Source organism: Anser anser (genome assembly GCF_964211835.1).
Source record: "Anser anser genome assembly, chromosome: Z".
Taxonomy (NCBI): domain Eukaryota; kingdom Metazoa; phylum Chordata; class Aves; order Anseriformes; family Anatidae; genus Anser; species Anser anser.
The window spans coordinates 16,901,903-16,926,819 of NC_139723.1; the positions used below are offsets into that span (position 1 = coordinate 16,901,903).

At 43.7% G+C, this 24,917-nt stretch overlaps 2 protein-coding genes and 1 long non-coding RNA gene across 4 annotated transcripts in view; 1 reads left to right on the forward strand and 2 right to left on the reverse strand.

The window, feature by feature from the left end:
* Positions 1–27: 27 nt before the first annotated feature.
* On the forward strand, positions 28–7,444 carry DNAJA1 (DnaJ heat shock protein family (Hsp40) member A1). 2 transcript variants are annotated; one of them, XM_083816497.1, is made up of 8 exons: positions 28–313; positions 407–584; positions 1,682–1,786; positions 1,900–2,127; positions 3,990–4,104; positions 5,136–5,251; positions 5,807–5,907; positions 6,165–7,444. In XM_083816497.1, the coding sequence occupies exons 1-8, from the start codon at positions 182–184 to the stop codon at positions 6,381–6,383; spliced, it is 1,194 nt and encodes a 397-aa protein (XP_083672623.1). In that variant the 5' UTR covers positions 28–181; the 3' UTR covers positions 6,384–7,444. The 2 variants fall into 2 exon arrangements, with proteins under 2 accessions (XP_083672623.1, XP_083672622.1); XM_083816496.1 differs by having other exon boundaries at positions 44–584.
* Positions 2,261–24,917, reverse strand: part of LOC310889273 — a 70,795-nt gene continuing 48,138 nt past the window's right edge. Inside the window, exon 2 of the long non-coding RNA XR_014576491.1 lies at positions 2,261–3,298. This is a non-coding gene — a long non-coding RNA (uncharacterized lncRNA). The remainder of the gene's footprint in view (positions 3,299–24,917) is intronic.
* On the reverse strand, positions 11,647–24,770 carry SMU1 (SMU1 DNA replication regulator and spliceosomal factor). The gene is made up of 12 exons (XM_083816495.1): positions 24,613–24,770; positions 24,100–24,310; positions 23,860–24,012; positions 23,188–23,298; positions 22,130–22,258; positions 20,758–20,877; positions 20,248–20,364; positions 19,921–20,048; positions 15,885–16,011; positions 14,431–14,598; positions 13,898–14,050; positions 11,647–13,239 (listed from the first exon to the last, which is right to left on the reverse strand). Exons 1-12 carry the CDS (start codon positions 24,636–24,638, stop codon positions 13,141–13,143), a joined length of 1,542 nt encoding a protein of 513 aa, XP_083672621.1. The 5' UTR covers positions 24,639–24,770; the 3' UTR covers positions 11,647–13,140.

Below are 24,917 nucleotides of genomic sequence, written 5' to 3' on the forward strand. Positions count from 1 at the left end.
TGGCCGCGCTGCCCGCCAAGCACGGCTTCCGGGGCGGGGCGGCGCCGGCTCAAAAGCGGGCGGATGCGGGCCCGGCTCGGAACTTTCCAGAAGGGTCGGGAGAGGAGACGGGTGGTGGGCTCCGGCACCGCCGCCGGCACCAGGACCGGGACCCTGACCGGGGTCGGGGCCCGCCGGCACCATGGTGAAGGAGACGACGTACTACGACGTGCTGGGCGTGAAGCCCAACGCGTCGGCGGAGGAGCTGAAGAAGGCGTACCGCAAGCTGGCGCTGAAGTACCACCCCGACAAGAACCCCAACGAGGGCGAGAAGGTGGCGGGGGGCTGGGGGGGCTCTGGGGGGCAGCGCCGTGGCCGGGTGCCGTCGGGGCGGCTCGCTGAGGTGTGCGCTGTGTGTGTCCCGCAGTTCAAGCAGATCTCGCAGGCGTACGAGGTGCTGTCGGACCCGAAGAAGCGGGAGCTGTACGACAAAGGCGGCGAGCAGGCCATCAAGGAGGGCGGCTCGGGCTCGGGCTTCGGGTCCCCCATGGACATCTTCGACATGTTCTTCGGCGGCGGCGGGAGGATGCAGAGGGAGAGGCGAGGTAACGGCCACTGGGGGTTCTGGGGGGGATATTCCAGTCGCAGCAAAGCTCCAAGTAACGGCAAAGCAAAGTTAGAGCAGGGACCTCAAAATCTGCCGGGACGCTGTGCCGCAGCCCTTTTAAAACCGGGGCGGAGCGGGCGCTTGGTTCACGTGCTGGTGGCTCGAACTGCTGAGCGTGATCTCGTGTTAACCGTCTAACCAGGTTCTGTGCGTGGAAAGCTTTTAGCTGAGCATAAACGGTGTGAGGCTGAATAAGAAATGGTAACGTGCCTTAAAACGATCTTTCAGTAACCTACTGTAGAAGTTAGCCTTTAAACGTTAATTTCTTCTTTAATTAGAAGTAACTATATCTAAGTAAGATAGTCACATCACTTTCAGTCCGTGAGACTTTTGTTTTCTTGTGATGTTCGGTGGAACCGGGCTGAAGCTGCAGTAAAGCGCTCCTCAAAAATTAAAGTCCGGATGGGTCACGCCGGGCAAGAATAATGTGAATTAAACTGTTTCACAGCAGTGCTGACCACAGCACTTCTTAAGTTTCGATCTCCGAGGTGGCAAAGAGTTGAAAAGAAAAGGCTTCATATCTAAATGTTACATTTTTGTATCAGAGTATCCCTAGTAAGCCAGGACTTGCTATGCTCCACGGAAAGAACTCTGCAGTTGCTAAAGTTGTGATCAATTCCCGACTGTTACTTGGTTCAGTTCCGAGAAGTTCCCTCGTGAGAGGAAAAAAAGTACCGAGCGGGGTTTCAGCAGTGCCTCACACTTCCTTGTAGCAGACAGAACTTCTTCCTTAGTCGCAGTTAAAATTGAAATCTTGCATCTGAGACTTAAATATACAACTTCATATTTTGTTTGTTTTATTTGTGCCTTCAGAGAGGGGCCTCTGGCTTAACCTAATAGAGAAGCATTACGGACAATGCCGTTAGAACTGTTACCTAATTATAATTGCAAATAGGTAATAGCAACTGACTAATACCAGCAACACAGCTAAACAAGATGCTAAAACTCAGTTGTTTTATTGTGATTTTTGGGGGGGGGGGGGGTACTGTTACTTTGAGTCCAGACACTCAAATAAATACATATTTTCTTTTACAGGCAAAAATGTGGTCCATCAGCTATCAGTCAGTTTAGAGGATATGTATAATGGTGCAACTAGGAAACTTGCGCTGCAAAAGAACGTTATCTGTGACAAATGTGAAGGTAACCGTGAAGTTGAAACGATGTAGTCTTTGTTTCTAAAGCTGCAAAAGTAATTTCTGCTTCCTTGTTTCTTCTGGCAATGCGTAACCATCCATCTCTGATTCTCCTGCCAGGCCGTGGTGGTAAGAAGGGCGCGGTGGAGTGCTGTCCGAACTGCAGAGGAACAGGCATGCAAATCCGAATTCACCAGATCGGGCCGGGCATGGTGCAGCAAATCCAGTCCGTGTGCATGGAGTGCCAGGGGCACGGGGAGCGCATCAGCCCCAAGGACCGCTGTAAGAGCTGCACTGGCAGAAAAATTGTTAGAGAGAAGAAAATACTAGAAGTTCACATTGACAAAGGTGAGGTATCCTGCTAAGATGAAGCATCAAACTTGCTTGTACTCACACTGCCTTTGCAGCACTGAAATAAGAGCTTTAACAAGTAAGTACACGGTGTTGATTTGGTGAGTAACACTCTCGAATACATAATGAAGTAGCTTGTTGCTGTCTCCAAAACTAGGAGGTCTGTTTTTAGGGAAGGTGGATCACTTCTGTGTTAGCATCGTAATTTCTGTGCACTTAACTAAGAATGAATTCTGAAATGTGCTGTATTGTGATCAGTGAATTGTTTTTATTTAGGGCAGTTGTGTAAGAGCTGGTCTTGATCAGGTAATGGGAGGGACTTGGGACTAGTTAAAATCCATCACCTGTTGGTTGAGCTTCCCTGATGAGTTCCCCCTGAGGTTTTTGTGTGTAGGGAAACCCTGCAGACTCAGATCACTTCTACTGTGTTTCAGTGTGAAGGGGAACCAGGTCTGCTACAGTAACAGGGTGCCAAGACAGTGCTAAGCCCATAATGCTTAGAACCGTTGGCTGCATAACCCTGACAGTGCTGCTTAGCGCAGGTGCTCTTTGTGTGGCAAAATGCAATTCACAGTCCCTCACAGTGATGGGAGGATGCAGTGTTGAGTGACAAATACTTTCCTCTTGAGGAAGTTCCCCAAAAGGGAATGGGAGAAGTCTTGGAAGTAGCGCAGCTTGTAAAATAAGCCATGCTGACAAGCACATGGCTTGTACAGAAGATAATTTGTTGCAGATCTGTAACTACTTTACATGTGTGCATAACCACACCATACATACTGCCCAGCTTTATTTTTCCCTGGGAAAATCCTACGGTAATGTTAAACTTGAAGGTCAGGAGGGGCATATTACTGGCACTTTAAACAAGGAAACCATTGAAAATAGCTTTTTTTCCCTCCATACAAAAGGACTGAGCTAGAATGAGGCAGGAAGGATTTATGTATAGTGACTTTTGTGTAGGTGATATGGGTGTCTTAGATCATAGAATCATAGAACATCTGAGTTGGAAGGGACCCACAAGGATGATTGAGTCCAACTCCTGGGTCCCTAAAAGACCACCCAAAAAAAAATCAGACTCGGTGTCTGAGAGCACTCTCCAAATGCTTCTTGAAGTCTGGCAGCTCAGTGCTCTGACCCCTGCCCTGGGGAGCCTGTCCCAGTGCCCGAGCACCTCTGGGTGCAGAACCTTTCCCTGACACCCAGCCTGACCCTCCCCTGTCCCAGCTCTATGCCATTCCCTCGGGTCCTGTCGCTGTCCCCAGAGAGCAGAGCTCAGCGCCTGCCCCTCCGCTCCCCTTGTGAGGGAGCTGCAGGCCGCCATGAGGCCTCCCCTCAGCCTGCTCTGCTCTGGGCTGAGCAAACCCAGGGACCTCAGCTGCTCCTCATACATCTTGCCTTCCAGACCCTTCACCATCTCGGTGGCCCTCCATTCCTAGGGAAAGTGATTCTTGCACTGTGCAGCCACTGAGATCATGTTCCGTTAGTCTCTCTGCCACATATATTTATAAAACTTCAGTTGATTGGTTATTCTCAAAATGAATTTTGTATGCACTGTTGTTTGTTTTCTTTGTAGTGCTTGCTCATACAGTGTTGCCTTTAAAGATTTTTCTCTTGGCAGGTAGCTGTTTCAAACTACAGTTAGGCTGAATGATTTTGAGCTGTAGCTCAGGTTGGCAGCAGTAAGATCTGCTGGACGTGTGAGTTGATTTGAGGGGAGAAGTAATGTTGCAAGGGAATAAGTTCCTAATGCTCTAGTCTCAAGATTCAATGATCTCCCACTATCAGTTTGTGCCTATAAAAGTATTTCTTGTTGCTGCCTTTCAATTAAAAAGCTGGAAAATGTTTTTGCTTTTCTACAATAGGAATGAAGGATGGTCAGAAAATAACATTCCATGGTGAAGGGGACCAAGAGCCAGGACTAGAACCAGGGGATATTATTATTGTCTTGGATCAAAAAGACCACTCTGTATTTACAAGGTAAAAACTTTAGAAGTCCTTAGTGTTAACTCTTGATGTGCTTGTTCACATGCTTCCTTGGTTACTGCTGACTTCCTGGCTCCTGGAAATGTGAGCAGACAGGATCAGGTGGCTGGAAGTCACCTGTGAGTACTGATGTGCGCAGAAGCCCTGGTGCAGTTAGTCAGAGCCATGGCTTTGAGTGTCAGACAGTGCACGAGTGGTTACCTGGGACCTGAACTCAGAACTCTGATGGCTTATTCTTGTCCATCCTTCTGCCCGTGGTCTTCAGTTCCGGTGTCCTTAGATAACCCTTGATATTACTGGTCTTGCAGTGTTTTGCGGAGGCCGTGCTGCCTCTGGGACAACTGGAATGTTCCTCCTGTCCCTTCATAGTCTAAAATTAACTTTTCAGGCAAGTCTCATTCCAGAGACCTTTAAAATAGGGTGAGTGAAATAACTAAGTTCTTTAAATAGGCTTGAGGATTTCTTAGCTCTTGGACATGCACTGCTTGTAGACATCACTTGTGCTGCCATACTGAAATCAGAATAGGTGACTAAAATGATTACTTTGTCCAGGTGCTTTGTGGTTTGTTTGTACCTTCATCAGAACCCATGGTGGCTGTAGACTGCTTACACTTCCCTAGTACCAGGCTGTCAGAAGGCAAGGCTAAGAAAATAACATATAGCTGGCTGATACACCAGAGAATGCATTAATCTACCTAAAAGGAAGGGATTAATTGTCCCAGCTCTTCTCTAGAATTGGGAAGGCGTGGTGAAGTGAAACTGAATGCACATGAGCCTTACTGTATTTATTTCTTTTTAATAAACACTTCAGCACTTTGAATAGCTGGAGTTGATGAGTAACAGCTCTCAGCCTGGGTACTATTCCTATAATGCTGTCTTGAGATGCTGCATCAATATTCAACATTATTTAATTGCCCAGAATTTTCTATTCAAGCTTGTCCTTAGTAAGTCAATTAATAAAGTTAGGCTTGATCCTCTTATTGCTTCCCCCTTTCTGTGACTGTTTTTGATCGGTTCTTCCACAGACGGGATGAAGACCTTCTTCTGTCTATGGATATACAGCTGGTTGAAGCACTGTGTGGCTTTCAAAAGCCTATCACAACGCTGGATAACCGAACCATTATTATTACCTCCCATCCTGGTAAGCGTTGGCTTGCTTTCTGCCAGAAGTCCAAGCTGTAAGTTGGAAGGAACAGAAACAACCCATCCTGTTGTTGTGCAAGGGGTGTGCACTGGTACCAGGCTTTTTTCCCTAGTCTTTGCAATACAATTCTTGAAACAAGGGATTTGGGATAGCAGTCAGCAGTGGTTTTCTCTTTGCGTGATACAGTAACAGACCCTACCTCATGGACATGCTTATATCCTGAGGGTACTTGACCTTAGAGTTGAAGGCCGTGGGTCTCTGAAAATGACTTTTTCAGCCTTGGAAGTGATGGAGCACTTAAGGTATTTGTAAGTATGCTTCCCAAAGGAAGCATAACAAGGCTACAAAAATGTAATGTAGATGTCAACCTGCTCTCCTACTCAGGAGTTACCAGGCAGTAAGTCCCTGTAAGACTGCTGCGTACCAGTGTAGCTGTCTAAAACAAAACGTAGAAGGCTACATAAATACTCAAGGGAGTTAAAACTAAAGCTGCTTCTGCTGCCTGTCAGAATTCTGTTCCTTTATTGCTTTTCTTGTTTTGTCCTTTCTTAGGCCAGGTTGTCAAGCATGGGGCTATTAAGTGTGTGTTGAATGAAGGCATGCCGATTTATCGCAGACCATATGAAAAAGGACGTCTTATCATCGAGTTCAGAGTAAGTGGGTCAATGTAATTCCAGGGTGCAGCTCAGCACTGCATGTCCATCCACCTAATGCTGGGAGCTCTGACAGCAAGCTCTGTGTGCCACCATTTTAGAGGAGATTCAACCGTGTGTATAATGTTAGATACTAAGTGCTGGGCTTAAGTCACCTGCGGTGTTGTAGCAGGTTTTGGCAGATCATTGACCAGTGGTTGGATGGGAAAAGGTAAGTTCAGGAACACTTGAGTAACTCCGCCTCTTGATGATTTCAGGTGAACTTCCCAGAGAGTGGCTTCCTCTCCTCAGATAAGCTGTCCTCACTTGAAAAATTGCTACCTATGAGGCAGGAAATAGAAGAAACTGAGGAAATGGAGCAAGTGGATTTAGTGGACTTTGATCCATCTCAGAAAAGAAAACATCACTATAATGGAGAAGTCTACGAAGATGATGAGCACCACCCTAGAGGTGGTGTTCAATGTCAGACATCATAAAAGGGCCAGTGAATAACTTGTGATGCTTGTTTTGTATGCATTAGTGGATGAGTGAAGGACTACAAGCGGTTCACCCTCACTTCCTGCTATTTGTTGTTATATCCAGCCATAGTTGTTTCTTAAAAGCATAAGGAAATAAACTAATGAAACTGACTTGGAAACTTGTATAAAGCTCCAGGATACAAGCTCAAACCAAGCTGATTGCACTTCACCCCTGCCTGTTGATCCAGAAAACTCCCCCACCTGCTTGTCTTTTATTTCAAGCCTTGTAATTCCTGTATGTGTGCAATTGCTGAGGCTTAGACTAAGATTATGTGGTGGTCTTTTTTTGGTATTCTAGATCTTATACTCTGATAAAGTATGCACAAGTACTTATAAGTCACAGTAAGATATAGTTAATCTTTGTACCTGTTAGGATAACATGTTAATGTTCTGGGCTTGCGCTGGGGATTATCAGTAGGGACTGGCTCTAACACGGCCTGGTAACACATGAAGCTGACAAGGATGTGGTCAATCTTCACAAGCCTGTTAAAGCCACATGATCCATGACTCCTCTCAAGTTTCTGCACTTAAGGTCAAGTAGTCTTTATGCCAGCTTTGGTCTTGACCTTGGAGCTAGCTGTGAAGTTTTGTTCCCTTCATGATGGCTGCTCTTTGGCTGCTGTTGTGCACGATACTGTGTATAGAGCCAGTGGTTGCTTGGCTGCTGCAGGAGCTTTGTCCACTACTGTGCATGAGTTAAAAAAAAAAAAACTTTTCTTAAAAAAAAAACCTGGAGTCTTATCACCCTGCTGGCATGTGAAGCTTGACTTTGCCCTTGATTACTGAAATTAGATTCGCTATAGGGTATGTCGTGGAAAGTAGTACTGTCCCTACTGGTGTTTATATGTGAGCCTGCAGAAAAAAGGAAACTTACTGTCAGTGAGTATCCCAACTGACACATCTAGGATGTTCTGAAATTAATGTATTGTGTGCATTATTTTAAGCTGACTCTTGAAAATTCTGTATGAATGTTCTAATTATTGTAGATGAAGCATTTCCAATATAATTACAAAATTGTTCATTGCCTCTTTTCTGAGACCAGATGTTGGTTTAAAGATACCACACCCCTCTTTTTAGGCAGCTATTCACAGAAAAATCGTAGCAAAAACCATCTTTCACAAAATATGCTGAGAAGACGGGTCTGGATTTAACCTCTAGCATGGTCTTGTTTTACCATCTGGCTTAGGACAGAGCTTATGTTTTTCATCATAACTTTGAAGCAAAAGTATTAAGAGAAAAGACATGAAGTGTTCCTTGAACCTCAGCTAGAGCTCCCTTTCAGGTACACGCAGAATAGAGAACCTGTGTCTTGCCTACATTTTCCCCTTCCTTTGTCTCAGCAGGAATCAAATTCTGTAGGCGAAGTGTGTTTGTGAATTGCACTCATGAGCTCATTAGTCAGCTCTACCCATACATGTAGCCAGTAAGAGCCTTTGCTTTGTCAACGAGGTGAGTAGAACCTAATCCTGCTGCTGTCAAGAGACTTCTGCAGAACTGTCTCAAGCCTAAACTGCACAGTGATGTGTTAACTTGTTCTCAGATCCAGATCAACTCCTGGATCAAAAAAGCTAGAGCCTGACAAACGCAGTGCAGCACGTTGAGGATTACAACAGGATGTTGCTTTGCTTCAGATGGCTGTGAATTAAAAAAGTGGGAGGTGTCCCTGCCCAGGGCAGGGGGGTGGAATGGGGTGGTCCTTAAGGCCCCTTCCAGCCTAAACCATTCTGTGATCCTACGTTGTACTCACCACCACCAAGGGACTCATTTGTGATGTGGTCAAAGGCAGCCTTGGCTGCAGTGATCACGAGGTGGGGGACTGATGGATGGGATGGGATCCTGGCAGGTGGGGAGAGGATAAAAAGCAAGTTCACAACCCTGGACTTCTTCAAACACATGCCTGGAAGAGTCCCACAGGTTTAAGCCCCAGCAGGGAGAGGGAACTGGTTAGTATTCAAGGATCACCTTTTCCATGCTTGAGGTTTAATCCAATGAATAGGAAGTTAGGAAGTCAGGGAAAAGGAAAAAAAAAAAAGCCTTTGGGAATGCCAGTCCTGGAGTTCAGGGCGGGGGGTGGGAAATGAGCAATGAAGCTGTACCCTCACAGGAAGCTGATAAAGTCACATAATATTTAAATAAGCATGACACGCAAGTACATGGGCCCTTATGATATGCACGCACAAGTGCTGAGGGAGCCACAGATGTTACTGCAAGGCCACGCGGTAATACTCGGTCTATGATGGTGACTGGGAGAAGTGCCCAAAGACTGGAGGAAAGCAAATGTCACTCCTATCTTCAGGCAGGGTGAGGAGGAGGACCCGGGGAACTACTGGCCTGTTAGACTCACCTTCTTCATTAGGAAGGTGATGGAGCAGCTAATTCTGGAAACCAATTCCAGGCACATGAACGACTGGAGAATCAGCATAGATTCATGAAGCCATGCCTGGCCACCTCGATAATCTTTCTGTGATGAAATGACTGGCCTGGTAGATGAGTGAATAGCAGAGGGTGATCTCTACCCGGACTTCAGCAAGGCCTCTGATGCTATCCACCACAAGACCCTCCAAGAGAAGCTGACGTATGGGCTGGCTGGGCAGAGAGTGAGATGTGTTGAAAATTGGCTCAATGGTTGGGCCCAGAGGATGGTGGCTAAGTGTAACAAAGGCTAGTTGGAAGCCAGTAACTAGTGTGACCAGGGATTGATATCTTTAAGGGGTTTAATATCTTCACAAAAGGCTAACAATGGGACAGCATACCCTCAGCAAGTTTGTGGATGACACGAAACTGTGAGGAACAGCAGATGTTGCCATCCAGACAGACCTCAACAGGGTAAAGAAATGTGCTGGCAGAAACCTCACGTTCCAGAAGGGGAAAGAGCCAAGTCCTGCACCCGAGGAACAACCCCAGGCAGCAACACGGGCTGGGGACTGTCCTAACTAGAAAGCAGCTTGGCAGACAAGGGCCCGGGAGGCCTGGTGGGTATCAAGATGAACATCAGACAGCCGTGCTCAGACCACAGAGGTGTCTGTACTCCGGCTGCACAAGGCAAAGAATTCAGTAGTATTAGGAAAGGCTGAGAGAGCTGCAGCTGTTCAGCCTGGAGAAGAAAAGCAGGGGGTTGGGCCTGATGACCTCCAAAGGTCCCTTCCAACCACAGCCATTCTGTGAATAAAACTTGAAAGAACTCTTTGTTGTTTTGTTTACAAAGCTCCCATTTTCGGAAAGATGGGAAGAGCTTAACAAGTTTGCAACGGCACGTGCCAGCTCCTAGACATTTCTTGCCCAACAAAGCACAGGCAGTATCAGAGGAATTTGTTGCTACATAGGGAGCAATTTTAAAGGCTGACAAAATGAAACTGAGGAGGGCTTCAAACTGTTTGCATTATGAAACTCCCAGTTTCATGGCATGAACAGCATGCTATAAATAAAACATTGTTATGCTCCCTTAATGCCAGCTCCTTGTATCTTGCTCCACAGGTAGCTGAAGAATGCCCACATATGATTCCTACTCTACGCCAGAAATAGAGCACATAGCCACTTTTCTCCTCGAAGGCTTACCTAAAAGCTGGGCTGTTCCCCTGGACGTTCAGATCCGAGTTTCACTCAGCCTGCTTCCCATAAGCTGCCGTGATCCAGAAGGTCGCAGGGGCTATTTACTGCCATCCAGCGAACAGCTCCTGAAGCCCACATCATCGACAGGAACTGGAGATGAAGTAACTCTGCCTAAAAAGGACTTCAAAAATCATACAGACACTAGGCAGGAAGTGAAGAAAAGCAGTACTTGATCATTTATAATTGATTTTTAGTGTAATCTTCCCCATAAATCTCTGCAAAGTGTTTTCCTTCCGTATCTCAGACTGAACACAGGTGTTACCAAGCTGCCCCAAATCACAGGCAGGCCCCCTCACCCAAGCTCACGGTTCAAAATCCTGTGCAATATGCATTTAGATTCGCAGCGGCAGCCTGCCACCTCTGGAGATTGTTTAGTCTTTCTAACCCTTTGAGAATTTAGTTGCTGTATTAAACATTCGCAAAGGACCTGTTCCTTATGAGAAAATTTTCAGTGGAAATTATCAAACTGTCAGTTCTCAGCTGGTCTCTCTAAATCTTACTAAATCAAAATAGGGTCTGTTGTTTTTTTTTTTTTGGTTTTTGTTTTGTTTTGTTTTTGCAGATGGCGTGCTGGTAATGGTACCAGAGCAGGACTGTACCTGACAAGTGCAGGCACTTGAACAAACTATTACCCCCAATAATGTACTAAAAACAAGTTACACACACACTTGAAAAACAGTGCAAGAACCTAAGCTTCCTTATTTTTTGCTGAGGCAGCAGTAGCTCTTCCCCATATATTCTATAAGTACGGGTAGCTGCTTCCGCCAGTCCAACTGTAAGGACAGCTGGCTGCTTCCACCCAAGCAAGGCTGAAATCCATTGATCCCCACTTCAGGAAGATTAAATCACTATGATTTACCAAATCTGAACTGACCTGAGAGACTTTCATTACACAGCACTCCTGCCAAACATTTTGTGCCCATCTGTGTATCACTGAACTGGGTAACTCCAAGCAAAATGATTCAAAAACAAAGTAAGGCCCGTGGGTGAACACCAAACAATTCTTCTTTAATGCTAACTAAAGCACTAAATGTTGCCTTGTTCAGGTAAAATGGCATAGTACCTGGCTGATTCTCCAGAGATAAAATATCTTCCTAGATGACATTAGAAAAAAAAAAAAAAAAAAGAACATTTTCAAGATTACCATTGTACTTTTGTGTCACGTGCCAGCAATTTTACAAATCACAGCTTCAGCCAAGGAGGTAAGTCTTACCATTACCCTTTCATAAACCCTTTCATCTTGGGTAGTTGAGGCAATAAACTCTAAAACTCATAAATAAAAAGAAATGCCAGATTTTCTCTCTTATATCCTAAAGCTAGAAAATGTATTTAAAATCTTTAGACATTCAGGATTCTGACAGACAGTCAGATTTGATACAACTATTTTTCTTCTAAAAAACAACGTAAGGTATCATTTACATTGAGGATTAGTAGTTCCGTGTAACCTGAAAGTGAAGTGAATCACAAGTTAGATAATATTGAAAATATTTTGTCAGGATCTTCTCCTTTACCAAAAGGTGTTAACTGTCAGATGGAGCTTGTCATATGTATTATTGCCAGAAGTTTCCAATACAACAGTGTATTTTCAGGCAGGAAAAATAATCACTTCTTGCTATCTAAAAAATAACTTTATTGCCGTATCTAAGGAAGTAAAAAAACAATTTAGGAATTAAAACATTGCGGATAACACAGAATGAAATTCTAGAGTTGTAGTGAACAAACAATGCTTTATGAGAAATTATGCTAAAATTGTTCGCATTGCTTTAGACCAACAGGAGCACAGATCAGCCAAATACACAGGTCAGTGCCAAAAGGGTTTTGTCACTGGCTGACAACCAATAATCGCACTAGGATCAAGCCCACCAGCTGAAAAAGACTGAGGTTACTTGAACTGGAACTAATTTATTGAGTCACAGAAAAGTTACTACTGTTTGAAAGAAAGCATTCTACAAGAGATGAAAACTAGAAGCGCAGCAGACTCAAATCTACATGCACATGTTCGTCCCATCATTATAGACAAAGCTTCCATTATAGCTACATCCTAGAAAAAAAAACTATAGTCGGATTTTAGAAGGTTCTGGTGATCATTCACAATGGTTTGCCCTAGCCAGGATCTCAGACAGAATCATCATCTGTTCCAAACTGAAGAGTCTAGAATCTTTTCAATCACAGAGCGGGACCTAAGCATCACTGTTACCATTAATTAGACCCATCTGAGTATTCCATGCCCTTTTAAGAAGAGAGGAAGGTAAGCTGAAATTCAAGGTATTAATGTGCAACATTACCGCACTAAGAACTCGGCGTGTGCAAAACAGGCTTTTGCCTGTTTTAGAGCATTGATCCCCTGAGGCCTGTTTCAGTTAAAACTGGTTTGAAGACGTTATGCATTAGTAGGAAAAGAGCCCAGGTTATTCCTTTTAGCCTGGAAGCAGATGAAAACAAACAACAAAAAAATAATAATAATTAAAAAAAACTACCTCTCACTGCTACGCTAGGCAGATTTAGAGGGAAGTCCTGGGAAATGGGGAAGAAAAAATGTTTCATTCTGAGGAAGCTGTGTGACAATGCTTAATAGACATAACTGGAGAAAGTATAATGAAAAGATCAAACACAGCAAAACACACTGGACTAGAAAAGCTTCTGCCTTCCCACTGTAGAAAGCGTAGCTTCATCTGCATTCCAGGAAAACTGTGCCTTCATCCCAGCTGTGAAGAAAACAGCCTTCGTATCCCACATCGTTCACTCAAAAAAAAAAAAAGCATTTGACTATATTATAGGAAGCCAGTAGCCTGTTGTATGTATAGTTCGTATCTCATTCACTTTTATAAACAGCATAAGAAGAGTATACGCTTCGGGAGACAGAACAGCCACTCCCATAGGAGTTGGCTACTCTGGTAAAAATAAAAAGTATTTGAAATTAAGTGATGCTACACAACGAGCATAACTCTAGCTAACTTTAGACCAAGAATTAAAAATGATATCTTCTGGAAAACTGAACTGAAAATTGAACACATTATCGTACTCTGTGCACTTCAACCTTGTAAAAGCACAAACATCAACACCCTGCAGCCAACAGGCATACTTCATAGCTTAAAGTCAAATCAAGTTATGGCTTCCAGAGCTTGAGGAGGCCATCTTCACTGTAGGTGGCAATCAGGTTCTGGTGGGGGTGATGAGCAATGCCAATGACATCTTTTTCATGAACCTAGAGAAAAAGCAGAAAGAACCATCAGGATAGTTTTCCTTTCACAGTGACGCAAGCCAAATATTATCTTCCCTTCAGTACTTGAAGGGGTCTTAACACGCTTTGTGCATACAGCAAAAGCAGAGAAATATAACCCCAGCAGTATTAAGTTTCAATTTTTGTGACACAGCAGTTACTTTTTATTGGGGGAGAGAGACAGTTTTGTCACCTACACCAACTGAAATCCACACTATATTGAAATACTCCCCATTAAATTTAGACATTCAAGCTGGCACCTCTCTTTAGTTTAATCCAAGACAAATTTAAGCCTGACAGTTATAAATCTGACGGCTTGGTCAGATGCTCCACTAGCTGCAGCCTAGGTTAAAATGTGCTCTAGTTCATGTAGTAGTTTCAGCCAAGAATTCCTGTCTTGGTGACAAACATTATCAGAACTTCTAAGATTAAAATGGTTCTAAGAAAAAGTCTGAGCACATTCCACGGCCAAGTGTTCCACGTTTTGGAACATAAAAGGAACACGGTTTTTTTTTTTACCAATCAGGGCTGCTGGAAATGAAAGCCCCATTGGTACAAAACTTCTCCTTACAGACCTCATAAAAAACAAACATTTAGATCATCCCTGTTTAAAGCTCTGCAACAGCTGCAGCTAAGAACTTACTGTCAGAGTTCTCTCCAGCTTGCCGGTCACTGTGCTAAAGCAGTAGAGCACAAAATCTTCACCAACGCAGTAGATCCATTCACCACGAGGTGAAAGTGCACAGCAGACAAAGTCACCACCTTCTCTCTTACCAGAGCTAAAACTTCTTACAATCTGTAGAAGAACACCCCCCAGAAAACATTTCACGGGATTAAAGTGTGCACATAATCACTATCTTCAGGGTAAAAAATATTTAAGCAGTACTAGGCCTGTTTAGAAAAGAGGATCTCTCCATATCTATACTTACTTTCTGCAACACGAGATATTCTAGAAAACTTTATAGAATTTGAAGTTTATAGTTCTATAGAATATCTATAAAAATTTATATATATATATATATATAATAAAAATTCCATAAAGAGTAATTGCCATGACAGTGAACTGGAGAAATCAAGTTTAAGCCCAGGCTAGCTAATTAACTAGATTATTAACTAGGTTTCTGACATTCTTAAAATGACAGAGGGACTTGAAAGGACACCAGTAAGATCACATACTTGACCCTGCATGTTCATAATAACGACTGTATTCGATCTGTTGCAAACCACAAAGTGTTCTGGGTTTTTAGGCAGCAGAATGACACTGTTCACAGTGATGTCTGTCCCAGCAGTGCTGCCTAGAGACTTGAAGGTGTTTGAGCACTCTGTCGTCTTCACATTCCAAACCTAGACAAAGAACAAAATTAGCTTTATAGAAAAGAGTAAACAAAATTGACTGGTTTTGGAGATAACTCATGATATAGGATTCAGATATTTTTTTTTAAGACTCCCAAAGTGAAATATGAATAGAAGCATACTGTAAAAAAAATAAAATTACCAGATCTGTTCTGAACACCACGTGGACACCATGAACAACTGCAGTATGACTGACCTGAAAGTGAATTTCCACTACCCAAATTCAGCCTGGCACCCTTTCATTAAGCATTTGCCCTTATGGGAGAGTCCACATCTGCTTTATGGTTTTAGCTGGCATCTGCAAATATGTGTGTAGCCCCTGTACGTACAATCTCATTACACAAGACAGACATGAAAATGTGCTGAAAAAGCAAAGCTACTCTGCTATCAGTGTGAATGATACCCCACCTTAGCTGCTTCACATACAATAGGTATCTGTTCCTGCCGTTTAAAACAGGAAGTGAAATTGCTTGTTTAACGTTCAAAATGAAGCGTAACTCACCATCTGTGGAATATTTTTGCAGTTTACGTACTAGTACAATCAAAATGGGAGATAACACCTTCTTACACTATTCCTGTTATTAGGAGCAGTCTGGCAAAGAGAGCAAGTTTGAAGTAATGCCCCACTTAATATGAACAAGATCTATCACACACCCCTTTTCCCCTATCTATAAACTATCTCCCTTTACTCAGCCCCACACACTCCATAATGTAGCTGTTTCTATATTTTTTGTTTTGGGTAATTAGGGCACTGTACAGAACAATAGTTTACTACTCCTAACCATTACACAGCATAGTTATGGTCTTTGCTGAGACTAGAAGCCAAAACTTCTTCAAAACTTCTACAATCAGTTTCATTGACACTCCTTTATACAGCAAAGGACTCCTAAGCACCAAGAAATAAGCAGGTGTCCAACAGAGTAAGCAAGAAAATATCGTTATTTCAGACAGGAAAATTCCCACATTCTAGGAAGAGAGGTGTCACAGACAATTCTATTTCTAGAATAAAGCAGTAACCAGCAGGTAACTATGCACTTATGCTCTCCTTTCATAAACACAGCAGAAAGGAGCTCGGCAGCAGTCTCTGAGGGGACTATGAACCATCATCGGTTCTCATTTGCAGCAAGCTACAGCAAACAGCACAAGCAGTAAGACATGTTATTAAAAAAAAAAAACAAAAAAAACCTTCTACAAGGTCTGCAGTAGTTGTTAACACACCACCTAGAACACGCAAACAGTTTGAATGTGTTACTTACAAAGGGTAAGCACTATCTTACCTTCACGGTGCCATCAGAGGATGCACTGATAATATAGTGACCATCCTGCGTAAAAGTAGCTTCATTGACGAAAGAGGAGTGACCACGGAATTCCTTTAAAGTTTTGCCAGATTTTAAACCGTGAATCCTGTCACACAATAGAGGTCACAACTGAGTGAGCAGCTGAAGTAGTCTGAAACACCCCTTGGCTTCACTGTATTTTAAATCTGAGCTACCTTTTAACAAGGAACAATAGGAAGTGCTAAATCTCCAAACCATAATTCTTTACCACAACCCCCTTTCATCAAAGGCCATACATGTTTTTGTAAAGAGCTTAGAGAAATGCCATCAACTTTCAGCTTCAAGGAGCCGTAATATATTCCACACATACTAGAAGGCAGGACTATGAATGAAAAGTTATGATGCTGACAAAACAAAAGTTACAGAAAGATTTAAGTTTTAAAGTGACCTCTGGAGGTCTCTCACTCAGACTCCTCAAAGCCAAGCTGACCTTTAAGTGAGGTCAGTTTGCTCTGGGCCTTGAGCAAGGCCTTGGCCAGTTAAGAAAATCTCCACAGATGCAGATTTTCTCTGGGATCTACCCCAGGACTGTGTGAAACTCACAATTTTTCTGTGAAAAACTACACCCAAGCAGAGTTCTCTCTTTTGCAACCTGTTCCCATTGCCTCTTACCTTTTTTGCTGTCCAAATTCATGATGTATGTGCTTAGTTATTTATGAGAAATTGATATTGCCAATCTATTTAACCCCTAAATTACAATACCCACCATCTATAGAAATAGAGTTTTCAAGCAGAAGTTTGAATCTTTGACAATAAAATTCCTTATTTTGTTTGAAGTTTGCTGGCATTGATTCAACATCCATCCTTACACAATCTTGATTAAAACGCTTATGCTATAGTTCACCTATACTAGGATTTAAGCGGATTAATATTTCTCGTTGTTTTGTTGTGCCTGTTCACTGTCAAGTTGCTTCCAGATCTGTAACAGTACCTTTCTTCCATCTACAGCAGTACCATTAGGGTTTACAGCACAGGAGAGAGGCTAAAACTATTAAATGTTACAAAACCTCATTAAATTCAACGTTAAACGTATAGAGTTTTCAAGCACTGGATCAATCTAATTCATATTATAAGTCCTATATCCTGTAATTCAGGTTTGAGAGACACAGATGAGGAGACTGGAAACCTTGACAAGCTGGACAGATGGACAAAGAAAAACCCTGTGATGCTGAAAATTGATAAATGCAAAGCGCAGAACAATCTCAGGCTTCCGAATTGACTGAGGACTGACTGGCTGACGAGGAAGTCTTCAGAAAGAGACCCGGCACTCCTTGTGAAGAACAAACTGAAAGCCATCAGCATGCTGTGGCAGTGAGGAGACCCAGCCACACACCAGGATGCATTAGGAGAGCCACAGTCTGCAGATTAAGGCTCCTCCTTATCTGGCAGAGGTGAGGCCACCTCTGGAGTACCGTGTCCAGTATAGGACCTCTGCTATAAAAGGAGATGGACAGGCTGGAGAATCCAGGGGCCAGAAGGCTCGGCAGAATCACAGAATGGTTGAGGTTGGAACGGACCTCCAGAGATCACCTATTTCAACCCCCCTGCTCAAGCTGGGTCACCTAGAGCATGTTACACATCCAGGCAGGTTTTGAGTATCTCCACAGAAGGAGACTCCACAACCTCTCTGGGCAGCCTGTTCCAGTGCTCTTTCACTCAAACTGTAAAAAAGTTCTTCCTCACATGGCAATGAAACCTCCTGTGGTTCAATTTATACCCATTACCCCTTGTCCTGTCACTGGCCACCACTGAGAAGAGTTGGGCCCCATCCTCTTTACATTGTGCCCTCAGGTATTTACAGAGGTTGAAAAGATCCCCTCTCAATCTCCTCTTCTCTAGGTTAAATGAACGAGGAGAGGCTGAGAGGGCTGGGCATGAAAGTTCAGGGGCATCTGACAGCTGTCCTCCATGCAGGCAAAAGATATGGCAACAAATATTATTAAGTATAACTCAGAATAATTCCAAAGAAGAAAAATAACTGAATTAGACAAAACTGATCTAAGCTGCTTTCAACAGAAACAAAGTGACTGTGTATCAACAAAAGAGTTTTGTTGCCAACGAAATCTACCCAGCAGTGGCCAAATTCTACTCAGCAACAAGAACAGCAAAGAAGACACCAGATAGGTGCAGGACCAGATTTACTCTGTGGTTTGGACAAGAAAGGAAAATCTCCCATGCCCAACACTGGAGCTGCAGAGACAACATTGATAAATGGGAATTATCTTTTGGGAGTGAAATGATTCTGTCTCTATAGCTCTTTTTCATCACTGAAGTTTTATTATCTTGTAATGGCAAACACATAAACCATCTGGCCACATGATTCTCCTGTAACAGAGATTCCAAGACTGCTGTACATGTCAGAGAATCACAAGATAACTTAAGTTGGAAGGAACCTCGGGAAAAATACATTCTAACGCTCTCCTCAAAGTCATGTCAACTTTCTAGTCCAATCAGGTCTCAACAAGGGTTGAGATCCCGCCCGACCTTATCCAACTCTCTCCACATTGTCCAAGCGCTACTTTTTTCAAAAAAAAAAAAAAAAGTGTTTCCGTATATACAATCTGAATTTCCCTTTCTGTTGTTTGCCCTTTTTAAGAACCGTGCACTTCTGAGAAAAGCCTGGCGTCATCTTATCTATGACTAGTTCTAGATAAGACAGCTAGGCGCCCCTCTCAGCCTTCTCTTTTCCAGGTTGATCAGGGCCAGTTCTCAGCCTTTCCTTGCGCATCATGTGCTTTTGGCAAGACTCTCAGACAAAAAACTAGCAAGCTAAAGCACCAGAAAGGCTGTACTGGTTCTTCCAGATATAAATTCCAACTCCTGCCCTTGCAGCTCTCGGGGTCCATCAGCCTGGCTCTCTTACAGGACTGGATCTCTGCTATTCCATGTCAGACTGCTGGGAAGAAAAGACGCCCAGAAAACATTTTATTTGGGTCCTCCTTCCTCTTGTTCCCATTCCAAAAGGAGGCCTCTGGATCCAAAAGAGATAAGGGGGATGGATCTAAGGGCCTGAACTATTTACTTGAGGATAACATGGATTCAGGCTGTAAACTGGGACAAGAATCTTTTTAGGATGAGGACGGGTATTGCACGACTGAGACAGAGAGCAGGAAAAATTACCGTCCCTGACTGCACTGGGATGCACCTTATCTTCCCTCATGCACATGCACCTCATGGAGACACACACACACTCATTCACAGACCAAGAGTACTGCCAGTTGAGATTCCCAAGTATTCCCAACACTTTGGGAAATTTTACTCTCTTCAGCAACTATGAGGGAAAGCAGAGAAGATGCAGCAAAAGACTTAAAGGTGGTCTCAGAGGATTTCTTTAAGTAGCAGAAAAAGAAAAGCCCATTGTACTGCTGAATGAAGAAAAATAATCTGGACGGAACCAACTATTTTCACTTCTTTCAGAGCTAATGAGTGTTTGTGATTAGGCCATTTAGGTCATTTCAAAAAAAAAACATTATCGTGTTATTATCCTTGGATCTTTCTTACTCTAAGCTTAGTACAAAAATTGTTATATTTGAAGGCTGACACAATAGTTTCTTAGCCTAGGAATCTCCCAGAAGGAAACACTCAAGGTCAGTTTAAACACCAATAGAGCAGATGAAATACTCTGTTCCTGAGGCTGGAAAAAAGCCTTCAAGACCAGGTTGGATGATGCCCTGAGCAACCTGATCTAGTGGGTGGCGTCCCTGGCTATAGCACGGGGGCTGGAACTAGGTGATCTTTAAGGTCCCTTCCAACCCAAGCCATTCTATGATTCATTCTATGACTCTATGATAAAACAAGTTAAAGAAAGTGAAAGATCAAACTTTCAAACTGTTTCTCTCCAACTCTCAGCAATAAGCTCTCCTATTAGTAGTAAAACTCAATGCAAAAGGATCAAACTCCAGATCAAAGATTAACTCCCTGATGTGAACACTATTTTCTTTTCTCCTGAACCATATGTGACACCTCCTCAATTTACCTGATTGTCTGATCAAAAGACGCACTAAGAATTTGGCTGCTGTCTTTAGAGAAACTGAGGCACGTAACACCTTTACTGTGTGCTCGTTCAAACCTTCTCAGGCACTGACCGCTCTGGATTTTCCACACCTGAAAAAGAAACAGCAAATAAAATAGAGGTGGTTACTTTGTTATGAGATCTGACACATCAGACCTCACTATGTATCTGTTTCAGGGCCATGCTAAACTTACTTTGTTACCCTGTACAACAGAAATGTTATTGCAATGTTAAATGAATCTTTCTGGTCACCAGCCCTTCCAACACAGGGTTTTACAAAAAGATTCCTACCTTGATCTTTCCATCTTGTGCTCCGGTTGCTAGCATTTCTGTATCTCTGCTGAAGCACATGCACAACACTGCATCATCCATCATCATAAAATTATCTTGTGCCTGGTATTTCAGATCCTAAACGAAAGCAGAGAACACACCAGTCAAGACAGTGAATTACATGAAATTTAATTTAATTTTAGGCCAAGGTACTAGCAGTTTTAACTTCAGCTATATTTTATAGCCTATCATCAAGCAGATCTCACAGTCATAAAAACAGGGAAGTGCTGTTGTCACTGCTTTATAGGCAACGACATGGAAAGGGGGTAGTGGTGGTGAGGGCGTTATTGCAGACGGAAGTTCATGACAGAACAGAGAATTAAGCACATCTCAAGATTCCAGACCAACACTTGAATCACAAAGGAAGACATCCTTCAGTCTCTGAGAAATGAAGACAAACATGCAGACTAACCTGAAAGAATAAATCCATGTACTCTGGCCACCATCCATTTGGCACAAGAAGCAACTTACCTTCCTAATCTTTCCAGTAGTGAAGTTCCATACTTCAATGAAACCATCCACAGAGCCAGTGACCAGATACTGACCATCTGGTGAAAACCGAGCACATTCCACATGTGACTTCTGCCCAAACTGTTTTACAGAAGAATAGAAATTTAGCTTAGCAAGAAACCTAAATTAAAATAAGCTATTCACATTGAAACAAAACTGTAGCCTCATTCTGGCAAAAACAAAAAAAAAAAACAATGCTTCCTTTGAGACACACATTCACATATTTAATATTAAGGTACCAAAAAAACCTGTCGGTACCTACTTACACAAATAAAAAAAACAAACATTCATTTTGATTTGGTAATATCTCTTGAGCTTAAGCCAAACACTTGTTGCTTGCAGAAGCAGCAGGGCTGGTTGGCTTGTTCTTCCTCAGTGAACTGCGAATGGTAACAAACGCCTTCCCAGTACTCAATATGTGTATCATTGCATATGTATCCTTGGCAGCTTTTGGAGACTTCCAAAGTAGTACAAGTTGCTTCACTTGGAATGATGTTTCCCTAATGAAATTTTCACAGAGAATGTTCGGTACTTTGTTTTTTATACTTCACTTTTCCACTTTTGTGGAAAAAGGAACAGAAGTGAACACGACAACCAAATATAAAAAATGTTTTTGCTCAATACAGAAGTTGAAGACCAGTGCTGGAAAAGAAAACAAGTTCTAATAAAGCATTAGCAAGCTGCCACTGAACAACTTCTAAAAAACAGTATCTTCTGTTCACTGTGAGAACTAGTAGAGATACTACGGTGAACTGAAATTTCTCACGCACAGAACTGCATGGTGAAGCTGAAAACCCTCACAGGAGGAAACTGCCTATTCCACACTAAGTGCTGCAGGAGAACTGTCCTTACAGCACACTTTTCTTTCTCTTCTGAAATTTGCACGGCAAAATCCTTAAGAAGACGATACTGAATCCATTAGTACACATGATAGAGTTCAAGATCATATCTTCAGTCTTTCATTGAAATTTTGTGCAAGCATATTAGCTTAAGACACTTCTGGAAGGTATTTCCCTCCAGAAACAAAGACGAGGACTAAGGAAATCACTTCTTAAGGATGACTGATTCTGAACTGTGAAGTCAAAGAAACTCTTAATACATTAATCATATCCACAAGTATTACAAGCACCCAGTCCTGTTAAGGGACCTCATTTCGGGCTCTCAGGGAAAGACTCTTGATGTGACAAAGCATGGACAAGAAGGGGAGAGGGGAAGAAAGGAAGAGATACTACTTAACAGAAGAATTCAGAATTCATTTACTTTTAGATTCCAAAGTAAAGCACAGGAAAGAAGAAACAGTGGTAATAGACACACAGAGCAAATAAAACATCACCTTAATATGCCTGCTCAGCTGTGTGGGGAACTTCTCTTCTTCTACATCTTTCACAGCTGCTTTGCCTCTGAACAAGTCAATCGTCATACCAGGAGGAAGCAGGCCCTGATGCTGTTGCCACTTCAGCGCCTTTTCAGGAGTTGAAAGCAATACTTTCAGTTTATCAGTTAATATCTATCTTCCTTATCAAAACTTTGTTACAATAAGCGCGATACAGCACTGTTTTCTTGTACCCTCAGGAACTGTTACACCTGCAGTCTGAGGGAAGTACACTGCGAGAATTTACTCAAGACCAGAGCAAACAAGTGTTATCAAGATTATGCTTCCCAAGACATGACCACAAAAGAAGAGGATGCTATCCCCAAATGTTTTTGAAGGTGTGAATGACGTCACACCCACCCTTCTCAGATCATCAGTATGCAGTATATAGTACATGAATAGTGTGATGAGTTTGATCTTTCGTTCATTTAAACTGCCTGACCTGTTGTTTATTTGCCTAGAACTTCATAAATTAAAATTAAAAGCGGCCACTAAGCCTTCTTGTAACACGTAGATGAACTTTGTTCAAAAGACAGAATCTTACACAAACCCTTTAGGAAACAGCTACCTTCAGTCAGGACCCACAAGTTATGCCAAGAGAATTTAACTGGCATACTTACAAGCTTAAAAACTAAGATTCAAGCCACAAAACAACAAAATACATGAAATACTGTCTACGTAAACTATAAATGGAAGTAGTTTAAGAATCAGAAGAGAGTCATAAGTACAACAGCAAAAATACTGTGTTAATACTTGTTTTGAAAAAATATCTTCTCTGTACAATGAGCTCATGAACTCTATGGGACGAAATCTAATGCTGGAGTGCTGATTTTTGCTGCAACTGATAAATCCTTGCCACACAGAAAAAAGGTCACTTAACTATTCTACTTGCAAATGTACAACATTTAAGCTCTGTTTTTATAGAAATGGAAAATTAACTACAACGTCATTAATTCTATATGGTGAAGATCTACAGAAAATAAGAGCACTACTAATTGATTTTTTTTTCCAAGAATTACCTGCCCCAGCAATGCCATAAGACGAGATGGAGGTACCACGCTGACTTCTCCAGCTAAAGCTTGTGCAATAGCAGCTCTCCGCTTTTCTTTGCTGCTTCCGTCAGGGTATGCCTAGGGAGAAGTTATCTTTATGAAGTAAATTCTCTAAAATGTTTCTCATAAAACTTTTAAAGTGCTCTCATCCGAATCCCCTTCCAGATTCATTTTCTATTAGGCCCTTCAAAACAGCCCATCTCTATCTTCAACCCTTCAGATATTGCAGACATGCTTTCATTAAGAATTTCAGTTTTTCATAATCAGATAAATCCTTACTATTGCTATTATACAACAGCAGCTTTGTAAACGAAGTAAACATTTTCTTCTGCACACATAAGACAGGGAAAGTGAGGTAGATGTCAAATGATGAGCAAAACATCATCCTGTGGCAGGACAGAGGTGTAACTCCCTAAAATCCCACCTTCAATATACTTCAAAATTACTGTTCTGTTGCCTTGTGGTCAGGAACTACCCGTTATTTCCCAGACATTTTGTAAGACACCTAAAACTGTCAAGCTGCATGTTCTTGCTCCCAGAGGGAAAAGATGCCGTAAGCCCTTGACAACTTGGAGCAAGGCTAGGAAGTCACACAAGACAGCATGGTGTCACAAGGTATGCAGTAAGCATGTAACCTACCTCACGAGGATCAAAGTAAGACCTGGCCAGAAGGTTTTCCAGGTGGATGTACCGCTCTGGCTGGGTCTGCTTCAGCATGATCATGGGATCCGTCTGCCTCAGCAGGGAGCGGGCAGCACCCAGCTCCCGCAGCTCGATCAGCTCCAGCACAACCTGCAGCGGGGCAACAAGCACGGGGTGAGCTCAGGACAGCGTGGTGTGCCTCCACAGGGCCCCGTGGCGGCACCTGCTCTGCCTCACCTGCTCATAGAGGTCAATGAGGGTCTTGTCAGGCAGCTTCAGAGACTGTATGGCCTGCAGCACCGTGTCCCAGTGCCCGCTGTTGATGTCGGCCACAAAGCTCTCGATGCTGTCCACGGTGTTGAGCGACACGGTGGTCTCCTCCTGCAGCGTGGCGAGGGCACGGTGCAGGCTGTTCTCCTTCAGGTACTGCATGATCAGGCGGATCACACTGCCGGGGGAACGCGCACCATCAATGGCGGGTGGGGGGGAGGGGGATCGACCAAGGGACTCCCGCACCTCTCCAGGGCCACACCCCCGACCCCGTGCCCCCCCAGGACCCCCTCAGAGCCTTTCAGGGCCCCCTCAGAGCCCCCTCAGAGCCTTTCAGGGCCCCCTCAGGGCCTTTCAGGACCTCCTCAGGGCCCTTCAGAGCCCCCCCAGGACCCACTCAGAGCCCCTCAGGGCCCCCCCAGGATCCCCCCAGGACCCCTTCAGGGCCCCCCCGCCGCCCCCCGGCCCGGCCGCACGCACTCGGAGGACTCGATCTCGATCGACATCTTTGCTCCTCCGCCGCCACCGGAAGCCCCGCGCCGCCTACGTCGCTTCCGGCCTCGCGCGACGTCGCTTCCGCCAGGCCCCTCCGCCGCCGCTGCTGCCGCCTCCGCGGGACGGCGCCTTACCACGTGACGGGGGAGCGGGGGGGGGAGGGAGGGAGCGGCGTCACGTGACGGAGGCAGGGCGGTGTCTCCTGGCAACGGCGGCGGGGGGCGCGCGCCCCCTGGCGGCCCGTCATGGCGGGTGGGGTGGGAGGGGGTGATGGGGGGGCAGTGCTGTGG

Bases quoted from the DNA above. Each gene is read 5' to 3' on its own strand.
- SMU1 (XM_083816495.1), bottom strand. From the start codon at position 24,638: ATGTCGATCGAGATCGAGTCCTCCGA. The intron at 22,259-23,187 runs GTAATTCTTGGA...ACTCCTGAAAAG, and splicing joins TTATGGCATTGCTGGGGCAG to GCGCTGAAGTGGCAACAGCA. The intron at 14,599-15,884 runs GTAAGATAGTGC...TTCTTTGTCTAG, and splicing joins CCTCTGATGGCACCGTGAAG to GTTTGGAATGTGAAGACGAC.
- DNAJA1 (XM_083816496.1), top strand. From the start codon at position 182: ATGGTGAAGGAGACGACGTACTACGACGTGCTGGGCGTGAAGCCCAAC. The intron at 585-1,681 runs GTAACGGCCACT...TTTCTTTTACAG, and splicing joins GATGCAGAGGGAGAGGCGAG to GCAAAAATGTGGTCCATCAG. The intron at 2,128-3,989 runs GTGAGGTATCCT...TTTCTACAATAG, and splicing joins AGAAGTTCACATTGACAAAG to GAATGAAGGATGGTCAGAAA.